General features: G+C 38.9%; 1 protein-coding gene across 2 annotated transcripts in view; it reads left to right on the top strand.

The window, feature by feature from the left end:
• The window catches only part of TMEM163 (transmembrane protein 163), an 88,052-nt gene that overhangs the window by 3,971 nt on the left and 65,642 nt on the right, over positions 1-18,439 (top strand). The window contains exon 2 of one of the 2 annotated variants that reach the window (XM_059852588.1): positions 1,336-1,455. The exons of the other annotated variant lie outside the window; for it this stretch is intronic. Within the exon in view, the coding sequence (XP_059708571.1) occupies positions 1,336-1,455 (120 nt within the window). The remainder of the gene's footprint in view (positions 1-1,335; positions 1,456-18,439) is intronic. 2 annotated transcript variants of the gene reach the window in all.

Raw genomic sequence — 18,439 nt, forward strand, 5'->3', positions numbered from 1 at the left:
GCCCCCAAGGCAGAGATGTCTGATTCAGTTCTGAATTGATTCCAAAGGCGTTGCTGTTTTCAGCCAGTGTATTACAGTCAGTTGAAATTAATATCTGTAAAGGTTAATAAACTTGGTTAAACATGGTATGGATTCGGGAGTACACTGAGAACCAGATCAGATGTCCCTGCCTTGAAAGTGGCAATAGCCACCAGAAGGTGAGGATAGTAACAGCTTCAACTCTTCTGTTTTAATCTGGTGCTGAGTCTGACACAGCCCTGTTCTCCACCCTTTGTGTAAGACCTTAGAGCAGCTACTGGAAGTCGTGCTGTTAAACCAGTGTCTCAGTTCAATGCATTCAGTGCAGGCAAATCTCTGAAAAGTGCTCATCATCTGAGAGGAGCCACCCACATCTTCTGGAGTAACTCATTAAGAAATTTAAAGCCATCAGGTTTTCTCTCCAGTTAAGCAAATTTGAGCTGAAACATAATGGTGAGAAAGAATGTATGTTTCAAATTAGATGAATATATTAAGCATAAACTAATCAGAATGGGATATAAAGAATGGAAATATGTAAAATTCTGAGTGCATTTTAGAAGTGGCTTAAGACTCAGACTGAGAGAATAAAAACCAAAGAATGTTAATTTATGTTTAACCTGCATTTTCTGTGATGTAAGATCAGTGGACAAAAGATTTCCACAGACTGAGAGCATCATAAAAGAGAAAAGGCAATAGCAGTCCTTTGTGTTCAACAGCCTTCTGCACGGATGGCAGCAAGGACAGAGTTGGTTCTTCAATTAGTTCTTGATGGGAATGTGTTCTTGCCCCAAATGAAGGACAAGGTGCTTCAAGAGGCTTTTTCAGCTGTGATAGCTTTGATTCTGGGGCATGCCCACTCGGGCTTTGATGATCAATATATGCAGTGCATCCCTGTGCTTTGGGAGGTGATTCCACTGGGACTGGCGAGCAGGAGTTTTTCTCCTATGTTAATTAGCCCCAGGATCCTCAAGTTCTGAAACAAGTTTTGATTGAGGGAATATGGGACTGAGCCATTTCTTGTGTAGAGGTACAGGTGAAAATCATATTGATTTGTGAATTTCCATGACTGGAATGCAGTGCTCTTTTTAAGGGATTGATGTGTGGAGTCAAAACAGCTTGTGTGTGCTCTTCTTGCTTACTCACATGTTTCTGGTGGCCTCATTCACTTAACCTTAATAATGGGAGCAGGATTTGATTCTGTATTGCTTCTGTGTGTAATATAGAATGTAAATGTTTCTTCTAGGGCTGAACTAACACAGCTGTGTTTTTGAAAGGAGCAATGCATTGTTCATACCTTCTTTGCTTATTGCTTATCAGGTTTACTAGAAAGCAGTACAAGGCTAAAACCTCATGAAGCTCAAAGCTACAGAAAGAAGGCATTGTGGGTTTCCTGGGTCTCCATTATTGTCACACTGGCTCTTGCAGTGGCTGCTTTCAGTGAGTATTGGGAATATTTTAATTTCACACCTCTTCCTTTTTGTTTTTCTTTTGGTCTCTCAGAATTTCTTTCTGTGTGGAAGCTTTCTCATGTTTTTTTTTTTTTTTCTTTGCAACTGCTAAAGAGGTTTTTCTCCAGACTGCCTGTGTCTGCATGGTGCTTATAAATTAGTAAAACTGTTGGGTTTTTTTCTGCAGAGTATAGGCTTGTTGAAGGTCAGAGAAAGAAAGAGGAGATGTTGATTCCTGCTAGCATTTATACATGTGGAACTGTTCATTTTGGAGAATTGTGTAAAAATCATTATGCAGTGGGTTGCCTTTTACCAAAGAGGTCCAGTATGACAAATCTTAATCTATTTGGGATTTGTAGTGAGAATGCTATAATTTATCTGTATTGTGCTGACAGATAGCCTAAAACAATGCTAATCTGAAAGAGAAATTCCATTTTCTTTTTAGAACAGTGTTTTTCTATAAGTTCTATGACATTTTTCTAGTATACCTTTAAACAAAGAATTTGAGTGGGAAAAAAATCCAAACTAAACCCAAATCACTTTTATATAGGAAAAAATAAAATCTATTTCTTTTATTTCAAAACAGGGAAAAATGCATCATTGTGTAAATACAAATTTTAGTTTAATGCAAATTTGCAAAATAGAAGCTTTATATTTTGGGCAATTAAGTAACACATGAAAGACAAAAAGAAACATGGAATGTGGAACAAAATCTTTTCAGTGGCATATTCTCCATTTTAGAGAGGGGGAAAAATCAGAAGTGATTGAATTTATGCTTTAATACAAACAAAAGGAAGGCTCTGTCTAGGAGACATCAAAGAAGTCCCAAAACATCATTCTTAAGCTTGATAAAGACAGACTTGTATTGTTTTTCCCTTTTTTTTTTTTTTTTTGGAATCACAGCAGCATGTCTTTTGTTATTCTAATCTGCATTGTATGACCTGCTGCTGGAAGTTGGTGTCAGCTCCCAGGAGAGGTGATTAAAATCTGACCAAATGGTCTCTGAAAACTCAACATATATTACTCAGAGCGATTTATATGGAAACACAGGTACAATAACTTGGTTCAGAAATAAGAAAAAAGAGGAGGGACACTTAAAAGCAGAATCTGACGCTGTAAAGAATTTGAATGTTAACAAGAGAGTGAAACAAGTTTCCATTTTGTTCTGCTTCATGGAAATACTGTGGTCTGTCTTTGCTATTGAAGCAACATAAAGGTAAATACTAAGTTACAGAATAACCTTGTTACCTCTTAACACGGTAGTTTTAAGTAATATTGTGATATGGCTTAATTTTATTTTTCATTTTCATTTGTCAGGGTTGCAAGAATTAAGTGTAATATAGATAATTAAAACTCTGTCTTTTGAAAGGATCCTTAAAAACATTTTAAAAGATTATTTAGTCTGATTTCTTCTTTTTATTTCCTTGTTTTTTGGCACTCTGGTAGTGTTTAGAGAAGCAAACAACAGTGAAAGTGAAGTCCCTGGATATCCTGTGGCTGCATATTCAGCTGGAGGGGATAGGCACTCAACTACTGAAATCAGTAGCAGACTAATTACCTGGTTTGGAATGTATCTGTCCCCATGGTTTGCTGAGGCTAAATTTATGAGGAGTAAGAGAGGAATCAGCACACAGATACATATTAAATCTGTATGGAATCTCTTATTAGGTAGTTGGCAGTTAACTTACATGCCTCAAAAGCCTTGCCAGGGCTTTTCATGTCTTTACTATTAAAATTTTTCAATCTTTGAGGAAAATACAGTGACTTCTGGGATCACTTTGCTGTCCCCTTGCAATTTCAGAAGTTCTGCTCATTTTACTGCCTTGCACTGGCTGCTCTCTTCCTCAGTGCTGTCCTTTTAGCAGGTTCCTCCAGCCAATCCATGAGTTGGGCGAGATGCCAGGTGACCAGAGTTTGCTGCCTGTTTGATAGAAATGTTTAGTTGTCACTTTGGGGTATCTGACACTGACAATTCTTTGCAAACAACTGCTATTTAAACACCTTCTTTCCATTTTACCTCCTGTCTGTAATGGTGAAGTGTTGGAAATACAGCTCTGATGTTCCATTTCAGTGAAAAACAGAGACCTGTTCTGGTCATTCTCAGGCTACACTGACTATTCTCCCTGCTCTTCCTGACTCCCCTGGAAATTCCTGTTTAAATTCCTGTTTTATCCCCTTATAGGCTTCAAAATGCTTTCTTGCAAGTGTATCCCACATGATATAGTCACGATACTATGCCAGGGACCTTATGTTGTTTGATAACTGTAGGAAAAATGCTAAGGGGAGAGTAGGGAAGAGGTTCAGAACCTTCTTCCAACCAAGTGTTTGTAAGCAGACTTCCTTCCTTTTTTATGGTCCACTGCCCACCCTTCCTTTCAAGGCTGGTCTAGTTGCCTCCAGCACTGTATTTTTCCAGCATTAGAGTAAGTTGGAATGGTTTGTCTTGACTGGTAAGAGATATTTTATTTTGGTGGGATTATGATGCTGCCCTGGCTGAACTCTGATCTTTCACTTGGTAATTTTGAAGGAGACTGAAAAATCTCATGTTGATCTGAATACATAGTTTCCTTATTAGGTAATGTTTATGGCAAATGAGGCTTGAGGTCATAGATCATAGAATTTTAAGGTTGGAGAAGACCTCTAAGATCATCGAGTCCAGCTGTTAACCCAGCACTGCCAGGTTCATGACTAAAGAGTGTCCCTAAGTGCCACATTCACATGTTTTTTGAAAACTTCCACCCCTTCCCTGTGCAGCCTTTTCCAGTGCCTGACCACCCTTTCAGAGAAAGCTGGACTAGGCTAGGCTGGCTATGGAGCAGAATCATTGCTTAAGGGAAAATGAAGTTGTCACCTTCCGTTCACTAATATTGACAAGCAGGACTTAGACCATGAAATCAGCTTTTCCACTTAGCTGAAAGAGCAGATCTCTTACTCTCAAGCACTTAATAAACTTAATTTTACTGCAGCAACGCTGTACTTGTAAAAGACCACTTGGAAGTTCCAGCTGCTGTCCCTGATGCTGCTCCTGCACTCTGTGGTCTCAGGGCTCTGAGAGCTGTTGCAGATGCTGCTCTCCAGCATGAAATTGCACAAGGCTTCAGTAAAATCTCTGTAGACTTAAATGTGTGAGATCCTTGAAGTCAGTGGAGCCCCAAGTATCATCTTTAGTGGCTGAAGGTTTGGTGCTTTCAAGATATTCTGGCACTGTTGTTTTGTGCAATACTTTCATGATCAAGTGCTAATCAATGCCTGGTCAATAAATTCATTTTGCTCTTCATTTCAGGGCTGTCTGAAATATGCATACTTGTAGAATTCTCATCAAGAGTGGATTTACTTTGTTATAAATATATAGCAATAAACAGAGTCTGAGCATGATAAAAGTTATTAAAATGAACATTAAATTATTCCTTAGCACCCCAAGTAAGTGCCAGAATAATAGTTCTAATATAATTATTTCTGGATTACATTAATGTAAGGAAAGAATGATAACAGAGAAAAGAATGATAACAGAGAGAAGAATGATAACAGAATAAGAACATTTTTTTTGCAGTGTATATCTATGTAGTATAAGGCTGCAGTCATTTCATAATAACAACTATTATTTCTTTTTGTAGCTGCAGTATTGTGTGTTCATACTGAGCCTAGTTTAAGAATCATAATGGAGAGGAGGTGGAATAGAACTGGTGTTTTGAAACCCATTATTCTTAGTTTCTTGACATTTATGTTACTAAAGCATAATTTTGAAAAATATACAAATATAGCTTCTGCTGTTGCAGTTCGGTTTCTGCTCAGGCAGCTAATCTCTGATAATATTGTCAAAGCAGAAAACAAGCTTGTTCTGTCTGGTGTTTTTTGTCCAGTGTAGACTTGTGATTCACAGAAAGCAGCGTGTTCATTCATCTTCCTGATCTGATCAGCCAAAATTGTTTCACAGCGAATGGAGGAGTCCTAGCACTGCATCCAAACAATGTAGAGACCTAACTCTGCACTGAAGGCTTTCTTTGTGGTCAGAGACTGAGAGAAGGTTCAGAATGTGTGGGTTTGTAAATGTGAGCTTTGTGAAGGGCTGTGGCCAGGGCAGCCCTGACCAGCCTTGGTCACTGGGAGAGTGGCAGGGGCTGTTTGCAGAGAGCTGGGACGTGGCAGTGGCTGCTCACATCTGTCCCCAGGGCTGCTCTGGAGATCCCCCCTTTCAGCTCACCACAGGCACAGGTAAGGTTCAGCTGCACAGAAATAACCAAGTGCAGCAAAAAGCCACGTCCTGGTAAGTGTGTAGTCTGGTGAAGTAAGAGGTGCTGGTGTTTTGAGAAGGTGAATTCCAAGTATCTGTATCAAATCTCAGGTGGAAACTCAGTAGGTAGAATTCTGTGAGTGGGGGTATTTTACAGGATTAGCTTATCCATTAGCCCATGGATAAGATATTAAATGCAAATGCAGACACTGATTTTATATTAAAAATTATTTGTGTTTCAGAACGATTTGCTGGAAAATGATTTATCATAGTGAGCTCCCACATACTGGGAGGTATTTTGTTTGAAATATATGGTGCAAATGCTTACAAATTTCAGGGTAGGTTTTGCTTTCAGATTAATTCTTTATGCTAATTCAGATTTTAACAGTTATAAATGCCAACAAATGTAGAAATTGTGTATCCAGGCCCACTTTTTTCACTGGAATGACTACACTGAGTCATAAAGTCTCATGTGAGTTAGCTATAGGACATGACTACTGGTTTTCCTCTACTCAGGTGCCTGCAAATCAAATTACACGGGACAAACATTGAGCAATTGAAGTTGTTGTCCTCTGGATGCTCACATGTGGATGTACTGATGCAAGCTGTCACTCTTCATCTCAGACAACTGATTAATTTATTGATGAATATATCATTTACTCTGTGGGCCATTCCTGTTCATGCTTGAAAAATTAAATATATGTGGGCTTTCCCTGATGTTTGCACAATACTTAGTACACCCTGGGCACAGCTGTGAATCATAATAACACTAGAAAGAAAAATGTAGGGGAAGGTTCATGGTTGTGAGGCTCTGTAGTTTGGACATTTAATTCTTTAAAGGTCATTAATTTCAGACAAATGATGGGCATTCTGCACTCAGGCTGAGGTTAGAGTATCCCATCTGGGAACCTAAACAGAGCTCTCCAGGATCACAGAAAATGTGAAAAGTCTTGATCTTTGTGTTTTCTCTTCCAGGAATTATACAGAATTGCATTTCTCACTTCTAAAGACCCGAGAGAAGGGTTTTTTTTAGATTTTTATTTTCTAGTAGAGCACGTTGCATTTATTCAGAAACTTACATTTCAAGTGACAATTCCATGCAAGCACTTAAAACCAAGTAGGGACTAAACAGAGAATCAAGCTCCTCCGTGGTAGTGCACAGATCCCTCACTTTGCCTGTTTCTCAAGGTGTTTAATTACATCAGTTACAAATAGACAGATGCTTCAGGGCTGTAGCCTCACAGAAGCTTTAATGAAATGTGGAACTCAAATTCCCAAGGAAGAGTTCTGATATTGATGACTCTGGTGCTTCCCTGTCATCCTCATTACAGCTGCACCACCACAGGTGAAAATGGAGTTTGGACCTAACCATGTTACACATAAAAGCTAAAGGACAAAAAATCCTAACCATGTTACACATAAAAGCTAAAGGACAAAAAATCCTAACCATGTTACACATAAAAGCTAAAGGACAAAAAATCCTAACCATGTTACACATAAAAGCTAAAGGACAAAAAATCCTAACCATGTTACACATAAAAGCTAAAGGACAAAAAATCCTAACCATGTTACACATAAATGCTAAAGGACAAAAAATCCATTGCCTGTGCAGCACTGGCAGAAGACAGCCTTTTGTATAGGTCAGTCTGTACTTAATAAAACAAAATGCAATTTTCATTCATTGAAAATGAAATGAGAGGCCAGTAAAGGCCTGTCTATTCTTTTTTTTTTTAGGCACACAAAGCTCTAAGTGACTTTCTTGGGAGGAGAAAAATAACATATGGATGTCAAGTTCAAGACTGATAGCTGTTGAGCAGAAGTGTGGGTCTAAAATCTGCAGTGCTTCACACTTCATGAAATCTTTTCCTTAGCTGGCAGGGAAAATGATGGTAGAAGTCTGTGAAATCTAGAACAGGCTAGATAATGATATAATGTATTTGAACAGCAAACAATTAAAAAATTCTTCCTATGGTGGGAATTTGTTAAAACAGCTGAATTTGTGTTTAAATGCTAACTTTTAAAACATGCTAGTCTGTTGTATTTTTGCATTAGAAAATTGCAATTTAATAATTGCTTATGTTAAGTAGTTATTCTTTTCTCATGAGAAAAGATCATCCCAAAGAATTTTGGAATTAAAACAGGGTGCTGGTGATGAGGGAAAACCAACACTGCAACACAACTTCATAGAGAGTGAGAAACGTGCAAGTACATTGTTTAGGCTGCTTGGTGTGATAATCACAATCACAGCTCTTTCCTTTGTTGTTTTATTTTTCCTTTCCAAGGTTTTGTTGGGATTTATTTTCTGTGGAGAAGATTGGAATGAGTCTGTGCAGCATTTAGACCAGTAAGAATGGTTACATCTTTCAAATGAATTTACATCTATGTTATGTAACATAGGTAATATATGTTCTATTTAAATTATTGCAGGAGGTTTTAGACACTTGAAATTTGGTGTTCAGTTTTGCCATCAGATCCCTGATTGGATTCTGTCAAAGACAACTCTGTGTTTGATGCTTCAGAGGTTCCAATGATGAGAATACAGTTGTGTAGCAAGGTGCAATATACAAATAAGTATAAATAACTATGTGTAGTTATTATTAAGTAATGGTATGGATGTCATGGGTCCTTCTCTTATCCCTGAGAAAATTCTACTGTGCTATTACAGGCAGGTGTAGGTAGAGGGTTAATTTTTCATATGGGAAAAGAATTTAACACTGAATGTGGAGGGTTTTGTGCAGACCCCTTGGTGCTAACTGGGTGGTGTGGGAATGTTCCCTACAGCCATCCCTACCTTGTAGTGAGTGAAAAATGTGTATCTTGACTAAAAGCAGATGGAAGTAGTTAAGGGAAAAAAAAGTAATATTAAGTTTATTGTGTGTGATTGGTGTTAACTGTTATCCATAAAAAACTGCTTGAATTTTATGTATAGAATTGAAAATAAATGATCCTCCAGCAAAAGTCACAATTGTTGCTTTTGCTGTATTTGCTGCATCACACAAGTGGGTGTACATTTGCCCTTTGAAGGACCATCCCTGCAGTCTGAAAAGTCAAATGTATTTTCAATCAATTGCTGTAGAATCACTTCCACAAAGTAGTGCCTCAGCTGCTACAGGCTTGTGCAAAGCACAAATGTATGAACAGATTTCTGTATGAAAACCAATAGAATTTGGTTTTCATAGATAATTTCATATTTTCTCTGCTTTCCCAATTTAAAAATGCACTTCTTTGCTTATTGGCAAAGGTGAACTTGTAATTCTTCATATCTGAAGCTGAAAATCAATATTAATGACAGAAAATGTATGTTTAATATTCATTGTGCAGTTTCACGTTTTTGTTTGAATTTTGTGAGCTTTTAAAGCACTACTGGATTCAAAATTCATGGTCATGGTAGTGAAAGTAATGAAAGTCAGTGCACAGCTTTCTTTTTAGGTTTCTTCTGCCAGAAACTTTAAAATAGTCATGTTTTTTAACTTATTGTGCAACAACATTTAAACTGGTACCTCAGTTATTTTTTTAATAGCATTTGTAACTTTTGCTTTACTGGGGAGTTTGATCATGCCTCGTGTTCCCTTTTTGGCACTTATTTTCTGTGATTTTTCAGTAACAGTGTTTGAGTTCCTTTCATTGAATGTTGAAATTTGTTAGATTTTAATACTTTCTCAGAACAGAATATTATTTGTAAATGACTCATTTTATTAAAACTGCACTGTGGGAGGACTTAGTAAAATAATCTCCTAAATAATATGTGCTCTTTACCCAGGCCTTGAGCTCCCAGCAGCTCCATCCCTTGGAGCTGGATGTGAAGCCATGGTAGTGCTTGGTGAGAACTGGGAGCATCTGGGAGCTGTTGGAGGGATTCACAGAGTGGGAGCAGAGGAAATAACAGAGAATGAGGTTGTGGGGATGGGTGGTACCACCCCTGGGGAGGTGAACAACCCAGTCTGAGCTGAAGGACACTTTGGTTTCTGAAAATGCCACCAGCAAGAGCATAAACCTCATGTCCTGGGTACTCCTGTAGGTCCCATGCCACGACACTTTGTGAGAGGAGACACAGAAATACTGTGTGAAAAATCCAGTTTGGTCAATCTAAAGGTTGGAAAACTTTGATACATTGTGCTTAACAGGTGGTACAACCTGGTCAAATTAGTTTGGTTCAAATAAACATCATCACAGCCTTTATTAAAGACTGAAACAAGAAGTCTGGAGATTGGGAAAGATGAGATAACTTTTAATGGAAACTAATCTTCATTTGCAAAGCAGTCTTCTTCAGAAAAACCATTAAGAGCTCCTGTGTACCTCTTTTGACTCTTATGTATGACCTCCATTACTGTTCTTTTCTTTGGATATTGCAGGAAAAGGGACAGAGAAGCTTATCTTCAGAGTTCAAAGAAGCAGATTAGTCAGTGCTTAGTCAAAGAAGAATGACCAGAAATAACCAGCTGGTATTTTGCTAGACAGAAGAACTGCAGAGGAAGTGGGATGGTCTGACAGATACCATAAAAATAGGTAGACAAGAGGCATCTGCCTTCCAGGAACTGTTGCAGGATAAGTGGCTTTTGGCACTTGCACCACAAGCTCTCCTTTCTGGAGAGATCTCTGAGCCATTTTTGTGCCAGGTGTGATGCTGAGAATGAGTAACATCTATTGCAGAACAGGATCTTTGGCTGAATCCTAAATGGAATTTTCTCATCAGATATGAGGATTGTTTATCTTCTGCTATTAAAGATTTTGCTTCAAGGAACTGTTAAGTGTAATGTATCTTTGCAATATATCAAAGTGAAGAAAATATACATCTAAGTGCATCATCCGTAGATCACATTCTTTAGTGAAATATTTTCATGGCCAAAGAATGACAGTATTTCCCCAGGATCTGAAAAGAAAAATTTTAGAAGAAAGATTTATTATTGTTCAGTGGGAGATTTAGTAAGATGGAAATGCAGCCTGCAGTGTCAGCTAGGATGCATAGTTGGGGAAAAAAAATAAGTCCATGCAATCCCATTCTGGTAGGGAACAATAGACAGGTTAAGGTATACTTGAAATATTGATGTTAAATTCACATTTAGTGTGAATTGAGTTTACTGTTGCTCACAGGTCCATGGAAGGCACGGGGCAGAGCCAAGGACCCAGCATCAGACCTGGCCAAGACCGTGGAAGCCAGAGACAAAACTGATGGTGATTGCAGTGATGGCAGATCACTTCCTAAATACATGGCTCAGGGGCTGTGGGAAAACTGCTCAACAGCTCCAGCAGCCTGTGCAGCACTGGTTTATGGGCATCAATTTGCATGTGTGCTGGAGCGTGCTGCCAGGAGTGAGGAAGACAGATGTAAGGCATCAGTCTCAGCTTGTTGTGTGAAACAGGGCTGTGTGTATGCCCAGAGGATTATTGTGTGCCTCCCAAATTGAGAGACATCACTATTCTCTGACTTGCTGCTGAGGGTAACATATATCAGGCTATAATGTCTAACTATGTGGAACTAATAGTACCCAAAAGAGCCAATTCATCTGCTCATTTTTGTGGCACATTAAAAACTAATAGTAAACTGTGTCTCCTTTTCATTTAGCATGACTTGATATTTCTGTGTGCAATTGCCTGCAACAAGGAAAGATTAACAGTCCTCTCTAGCCATGAAAAACTAAGTCAGCAAATTAAATTATTAAGATTTTTAGTTAAAGAGGTAGAAATCATAGTTATGTGCCCCTTACCACAAGAGCTCTGATTGTGGGAAACCCGTAGTTACTGCCTGTGAATGTGTCAAAAAACCAAACCCACAATTATCTGATACTGAGAAGTGGGCAGGAAAATGATTCAATTTTTGCATTTGGGGTCCTGCCACTTGAGCAAACCCTACTCTAAGTGAAATTTCCTGTTACTCTCCCACTAAGAGATACTCACTGGGTTATTGTGTGTACATTTGCCTGCTGAGAAACATCTGGTGATGAGAACAAGGCTATGATTTAAGGGATAATGTTGCAAGTGGTGGTTAATGGCTTATGGAATCTTTAGACTTGGAATCACCTGAATACACTTGAGGTAATTTATAGGGACGGATCTTCAACTGAAGGCCAGGGATTTGTTGACTTCCATGGGTTTATTTCAATTTGAAGCAAATCAGTCCCTAAAGCATATGACAAATGACAGGATGAACTTGTACCAGAAGACGTGTTTTCAGACTCTGTTTAGCATTTCCTTGGTGTTTTGGTAGTAAGTTGTTTCTCACTTTTGTTAGGAAATATTTGCTTAAGGCGGTCTGTTTTGACTCTTACAAGCATTTTTAAATACTGGGGAAAAAAGGTGAATTAACAGCAACTCAGATCCTGCTAGGTTCACAGAGGCTGGGCCAAGAATTTGCCCCAGGGACTGTTCTAATCCTGGGCATAGCCCAAGCTTTCTTTGTGGCTTTGGGAAAATGATTTTACTGCCATAAGCTTGTTCTCTGTATGCACACATCAGGCTTTGATAAATGAAAAGGTAACTGATCTTTCTGCCAAGAATTGGAGTGTTGCTATAAAGTAGCTGATACATTTATATACAACCTATGTCTTTCAGAGTGACAACATGCTCTGAATTTGGTGTTTGGAGGAAGGCATTGCTGGCTGCTCCATCCCAGGGATCATTTCCAGAGTTTGTTATGGTTTAACTTCTGAGAACTATTTCAAAGTCACAGAACTTCTAGTGCTGTAATATACTGAATGCATTTAGATGTGTTTGACTTCTTGTTGCCTGTGCAGTGGTAACTCTGCTATTGAGTGATGTGTTTTGGGCTGGTGGGTTTTGAGGAATGTGGTGCTACTCCTGATGTGTTTTGGTGGTGTACTTTACCCAGTTACTGATGAGCTGGAATAATTTGGGGACATTTTAGAGTAGGAGGAGAGGGTTGGGCAGGTGTGTAGAGTGGTGGCTGTTGGTGGAGTAGCTTCACTTTGTGCAGGGCCTCTCAAGGTCCCTGAAGTACTGAGGAGCTTGAATTGTATTTTTTTTCTGCTATTTTTTTTTTTTCCTTCTCCCTTTCATAGGTGGTAGAGAAAGGTAAATGTTGTTAACATTGGTTTTTCAGTGCTTATAAGCTTATCTTTGTTCGCTTTCTTTGAGTAACCATTTTCATTGGTCAGGTAGAGGTTGGAAAGGATTTTTACAACTTGAAACTGCTGGAAAATGAGTACTATTGAGAAATGAAAAGGACAGGAGAATGCTAGGAAATAACCTGTCTTGAGTTCTAAGTGCATGAAGTTCCTGAGGTCAAGGAGGAAATCTTTACAGAGGATGGCAGTTTAAAAAATGTGGAAGTGTCTTCGAGCAGCAAGTAAGATGGCTTTAACTACTGACAGTTGTCTGGAACTCATCAGTGAGGCCTTGAATCTCAAGCAAGAACCTATTTTGCCATGTCTTGACCTGATGTTCAGTGAAACTTTTCATGTTTGATGTTATTTTTTGCAGGGCTATGCTAGGTTTGTTGCATGTACTTTTTCTCTTTTTGGGAAAAACTGAGCTGGAGGTTTTTGTAACAAAGCTCAGCGGTCCAGAGTTCAAAGTAAGGTTTGAAAGCTGTATAAGAAGTGCAGTTGGATTCCCTGAGGTTATAAAATGTTTTCCTCTTTTTATTTTGCCAAGAGTTGAACAGACATTTGAGGTTTGACCGGCTCAGGTGTGGCAGTCTAAAACTAGGTAGGTTACATTATTCACAGAATATGTAGACAGATTGGTCACTGCATTTACTGCTCTGTAAGAATCTGCTGGTCATTTGGAACTGAGCTGTGAATATTTTTCAGGGCACGACACAGGGAAGTTAAATGGGTGTCTAATGGATCAGAGTAGGTACAGCATGTATGTCCCTGGAGATTCCTGTGGTCTTAGAGGATGTGTCCCTGCCCCTTGTAGCTGAAAAGAAAAGCAAAAATCAATTTATGAAGGCTAAGGAGGCGTGCCAAAATGAACCCTGTCAAGCAGAATGGTGTCCCTGTTGGTTTTTTTAGGTGGCTGGAAGTTTGTATTCCCCTGTTATAGAATGGAGAAGTCAGTCTTGCCGTATTGTCTTAGAACCATAATAAACAGCTCTCTGCATATGAAGGTTCCCTTTATCTCTCCCCCTGGTGTTTTTAGAGTTCACTGTGAAATAAATGCTGCTCTGCAGTGACCATGAGGCACACTGGAATTTAGTGAGTTGGTGATTTGTTACCCTGGCTGGGTACTCTGCACATTTTCTGCATAGGCTTCCTGCTGCAATGCAGGTTTCTGCTAAGCAGTAAAAACCCTTGCTAAGTTTTGCTTTTGCAAAAAGCCAAGTCAAAATAATAAGCCAGCTTCTGTAGTAGAGAAGGAAAGGTTTGCTAAGTATGGTATGACTCAGACAACATAAAAAAGTACCCCAAATGCTGGGTTAAGTTTGTTTAAAAATTAGGGTTGATGGTGCTTATTACTGCTGGAATAAATTTTTCATGACCAAATGCACATCACTTGTTTAAAGGACATGTTCCTGTGCTGCTGTGCTCTTTTCTGAGCCTGTTGTACTTATTATTCCAGTGCCTGGCATGGAGAGGAACCTCAGGTAGATGATCTGAGGAAGAACTACAAAAGGATTGCTGTCTTGCCTTATCTTTATACAGCTACTGCAGCCTTGTATGGCACTTGAGGATGTGGATGGGAAGTAGGGAAGACACAGAGAAGTTCTGAGGAACAGATTATGTGCTAACAGTGCATCTCTTGGGTCTACAGGTTAATCCTGGGAAGGTTTCAATGTACTGTGTGTCACAAAGTCCTGTTGTCAGATCTTTGAATCAGGCTTTGTGTAAAGGACTGCTTTCAGTCCCAGTGTCTTTGCTATTCTCATGTGCACTGGCAAAGCTCAGTGCTCCTAGAATGAGGAGAAGCCAAAGGTTTTTTAAATCATCATATGGGCAGATGTCTTGGGTGTTTTTAGAGGTGGGAGTTGTTTTGTTGCTTGGTTTGCCTTTGTGCATTCTTGGTTTTACTGTGCTATTGCAGAGAGGTGAGCACAATCAGCCTTTCTTTCAATGGCACTCTTAAAAATGTAGTTGGGCCTGAGGATTCCATGACTTTCATGTAATTAAAGAAAGCAGACATGCTCCCAGTTGGAAAGAAAGGATGGAACTCAGTGATGTCAGTGCTAAACACTAGTGGAAACAAACTCTTAAATGGATCATCCAGAGTAAGACCCATCAAACCTGGCAGCAAACTGCTTCACAAAGAGGGAGGTGATATTCCATCATCCTGCCCTACATAGAGGACATGTGGGAAAACAGATGCACAACTGGGTTGAAAAGAAGCTGCAGGACTAAAAAATTGGTTTGGAAATCTCATGCAAATGTATAAACATAAGTGTGCAGATCCTGTGGTTTAAAGCAAGGGCACAAACTATGGGTCTTGCTAAGTACTCTGTAATAAGAAATTACTTTGAGGGGATGTAGTGCTTCTAAAAGCATGTTCTCAGTTCCAGATCAAGTAAAAGCTCTCAGGAGAGCTGGGGCTGCTGAGGGACAAGGGTTATAAAACCAGGCTTGCACTCTTGTGCCCTACAGTCAGTTCCCTTGCTGCTTGGACAGGAAGCAAGAGTGTTTATGGCAGATAATGTTACAGTACTGGTTTTATTCAGGAGTGTCCTACATTGTCAGTGTTTGAAACACTCAGAAATCTTTGGAGAAAATACACTTTGGAATGGAAAGAATTGAGTTTTCTGGAGCTTCTGGTATTCAGCTGTGTTTGTTTCTTTTATTTTCTCATAAAAGTATAAGTAGGTTATTCAAGAGCAGTAGAGGTTGTGTGAGGAGCTGAATACCTTTGTTTGTAATTAATCTATTTAACTGTCATCCAGGTGATACATTTTGCAGTTAGTTTAAGAAATTATATTGTTCCCTGTCCCTTACAGGCAGTTTCACAGTTACAAAGCAGTTTCATTCCAAAAAGCAGCAGATTTGATCTTTGGTTTAAGTGTGTCAATCTCTGGGGTCCAATTAGGAAGGAATGGAAATGATTCTTCCCCTTTCCTGTGGCCTCGGCTTTGCATATGCTGGCAGATAGAACTGCAAAAAATTCTAGTTACTACACAGTGCAAAGACACCTTTTAGACCTTAACATTTACAATCTGTTTTCTCAGCTCTTTTTGTGTGTATATACAATGATTTCACTAGGTAAGGTGCAGGGCAATTAAAAAAATGTATCCCATTAATGATGCTGCGTAGCTCCCCTGCTCACAGAATGTATCTGCCTTGATTTCACTTTTGATTTGTGTGCTTCTGTCTTGTGATGCTGATGAAATGAGGATAAGAAATGTCGAGGCCCTGGGTCAGCAGAAGATGTTGATAAAGGGGTTCTGTTTGGGAGATATTTGGTACTTGTTATCTTCTCTGCAATCAGTAGGAATCCTTTGACGTAGGACAGCATCAATGGCTGGGAAGAATTTGACATGCAAAAAAGTGCCTGGCTTTAGGGAAATCTGAATTCAGTTTCCAGTTCTGGTGCTGGTATGGCATTTAACTTTTCTGTCACCACTTTGCACTTAGATTTTTAGGGCTGCACTTGGTTTTAGAAACTCTGATTTAGGATGAGGAATTAGAAATTAAACAGAAATTAGAATTTTAAATCACTGATGTTATTTGTTTTGTTTTCATTGAGATTATTCTCATTGTGCTCCTAAGCCTTAGTAAGATCCATGATCTTGAGCTCTGATATTTTCAGGAAAGAATGTATTTTTCTAAGCATAGATATAGTAGAATATGGTATAGAATTCCTCCAGTTTTAGGCAAAAGTGACAGTGCTAGATAGTTATAGAAAGCAAAGAAATACAGAAGAAGGTTCTTAGGATCTTGAAGGAGATTTAGAAGCAATTTCAATGTGGTTTTGTTGAATTTTCACATTTTAGCGTCATCTATTAAAAAAAAACCCAAACAAGATTGTCCAGAATTCCAATAGATAAGGACAAACTCCCTGGCCTCAGAGGTGGTTTTGTAGGATTTTTCCTCTTTCTTCTATAGGTTCAGAATTTAATTTGCTAACAGTATTAATGCAAGGAATATTTGGTTTTTAGAAAACATTCCCCTTGGCTCAGGTGACCCTTCTGGAATGTTTAATGCCTTTGATTTCTGTGATGAAATCCCCAATGTGAATATAGTTTTCTGTACATGAAACATTAGTTAATCTTGCTGTGTTCATTTCCAGTGGTGGTCAACTCCAAGTGTAAGAACAAAACCTAATCCTTCATGTCCCACTGTTTTCAGTGGCAGCAATACAGGGATGTGCCAACCCAGATCTCCTCACTCCACGCCAACTTTTGTCTGTTTGGCAGTTGGAAAGAGGGAAGTTTGGGCATTGAGAGTTATTAATCTTCTCAAATGTTCATTCACCACCTTTGGCAAGGGCTGCCCTACTCTTTGTTTCATTTCACAGCAGCTGTGGTCCTGAGTCACAGGGAGAAGCTCACACGTAGTGTTTGCCTCCAGTGCCGTGCCCACTTCCACAGGCACTGGGGAGGGATGCAGAACATCCTGTTACTTTGCTGTTGTGTGAAATGGTGATTAAATCTGAGCTCTTTAGCAAATAACAAAGTGATTCATAACACTGCACGGAGCACATGTTGAATTTGGAGATCAGTAAAAATAGTGGGGACGGCTGCTTTGAGCAACTATCAAGTTTCTGACTCAAAAATTAAATGGCATTTTCTTTACTTTCTTCTTTTTGGATTATAGAAAGAGAGAATTTAGCTTTAAGCAACAGAACCTGGAGACATGAATTCTTTATGCACTTCCATTGTTTTCCATCAAATGAAACCATTCTTCAAAGTTTCTTAGCTTTTCAAATACTTTTAAATTTTTTATTGTGAAGATAGATAATTTATCAAACAGATAAAAAATATTAGGCCACCTCCTCTCTTCTGTGCTCACTGTAGAGGTAGTGATGCAATATTTTAGCTATTTCATGATACAGGACTGTCTTGCTGATGTAGTTCATATGGTTTATTGCCTTTAGCAAGAGTTAGGTCAGCCTTGAATGTAGTAGACTTCAAAGCAGTATGTTTGGATGGTTTTCATTCCCTAGCAACTGAATGGCTTTTCATCCTAAAAAATTAAATTAGGTTCTCCAGAAGAACCTAAAAAATCCTAAAAAATTAAATTAGGTTCTCCAGAAGTACTTGAGAATGGAATTGTTCTGTCACTGAGGTTTAGGATTGGAAGGGAAAGGTTGGAGAGGGAGAGGCAGTCTTATTCTGGAAAAGCACATTACCCTAAATGCTGTTGGTTGGGCAAGAGAGAGATTGAGGGTCCTAAGAAGGACAGAAATTGTGTTTGCCTGTACTTCAACCCCTGAAAGAGTAAACAAGTAGCTCCTGCTCCTCTCATTCAGATGGAGAGGAGAACACAGATGCAGCCCAGGTTTCAGTTTTCTGTTGAGATGCTACTGACTCTTAAAGGAAGATGAACACAAGCTCAGAGTCAGATGAACACAAGCTCAGAGTCAGGTCTGGTGGGCATGGTGGGTTGCTGGGGTACTAATCAGTGGGTAACTTGTCCCTTCTGATATTCTCTTAAATTTTACCTTTAAAAAAATAGGGAAATTTTTTTATGATCTGAATAAAAAGCCCTTAGAAGAAAAGCTCCATTAGAATCACATTACATACTTAGTAATATGAGATACTATTTTAGAAGTTATACCATTTTAAAGAAGTGCATATTCCCTTTCTCTTCCTCTTTTTCCCCCTATACCTTTGTGTTTTATTTTTTTTTCAAGTGTC

Source organism: Haemorhous mexicanus, chromosome 8, assembly GCF_027477595.1.
Source record: "Haemorhous mexicanus isolate bHaeMex1 chromosome 8, bHaeMex1.pri, whole genome shotgun sequence".
NCBI lineage: Eukaryota > Metazoa > Chordata > Aves > Passeriformes > Fringillidae > Haemorhous > Haemorhous mexicanus.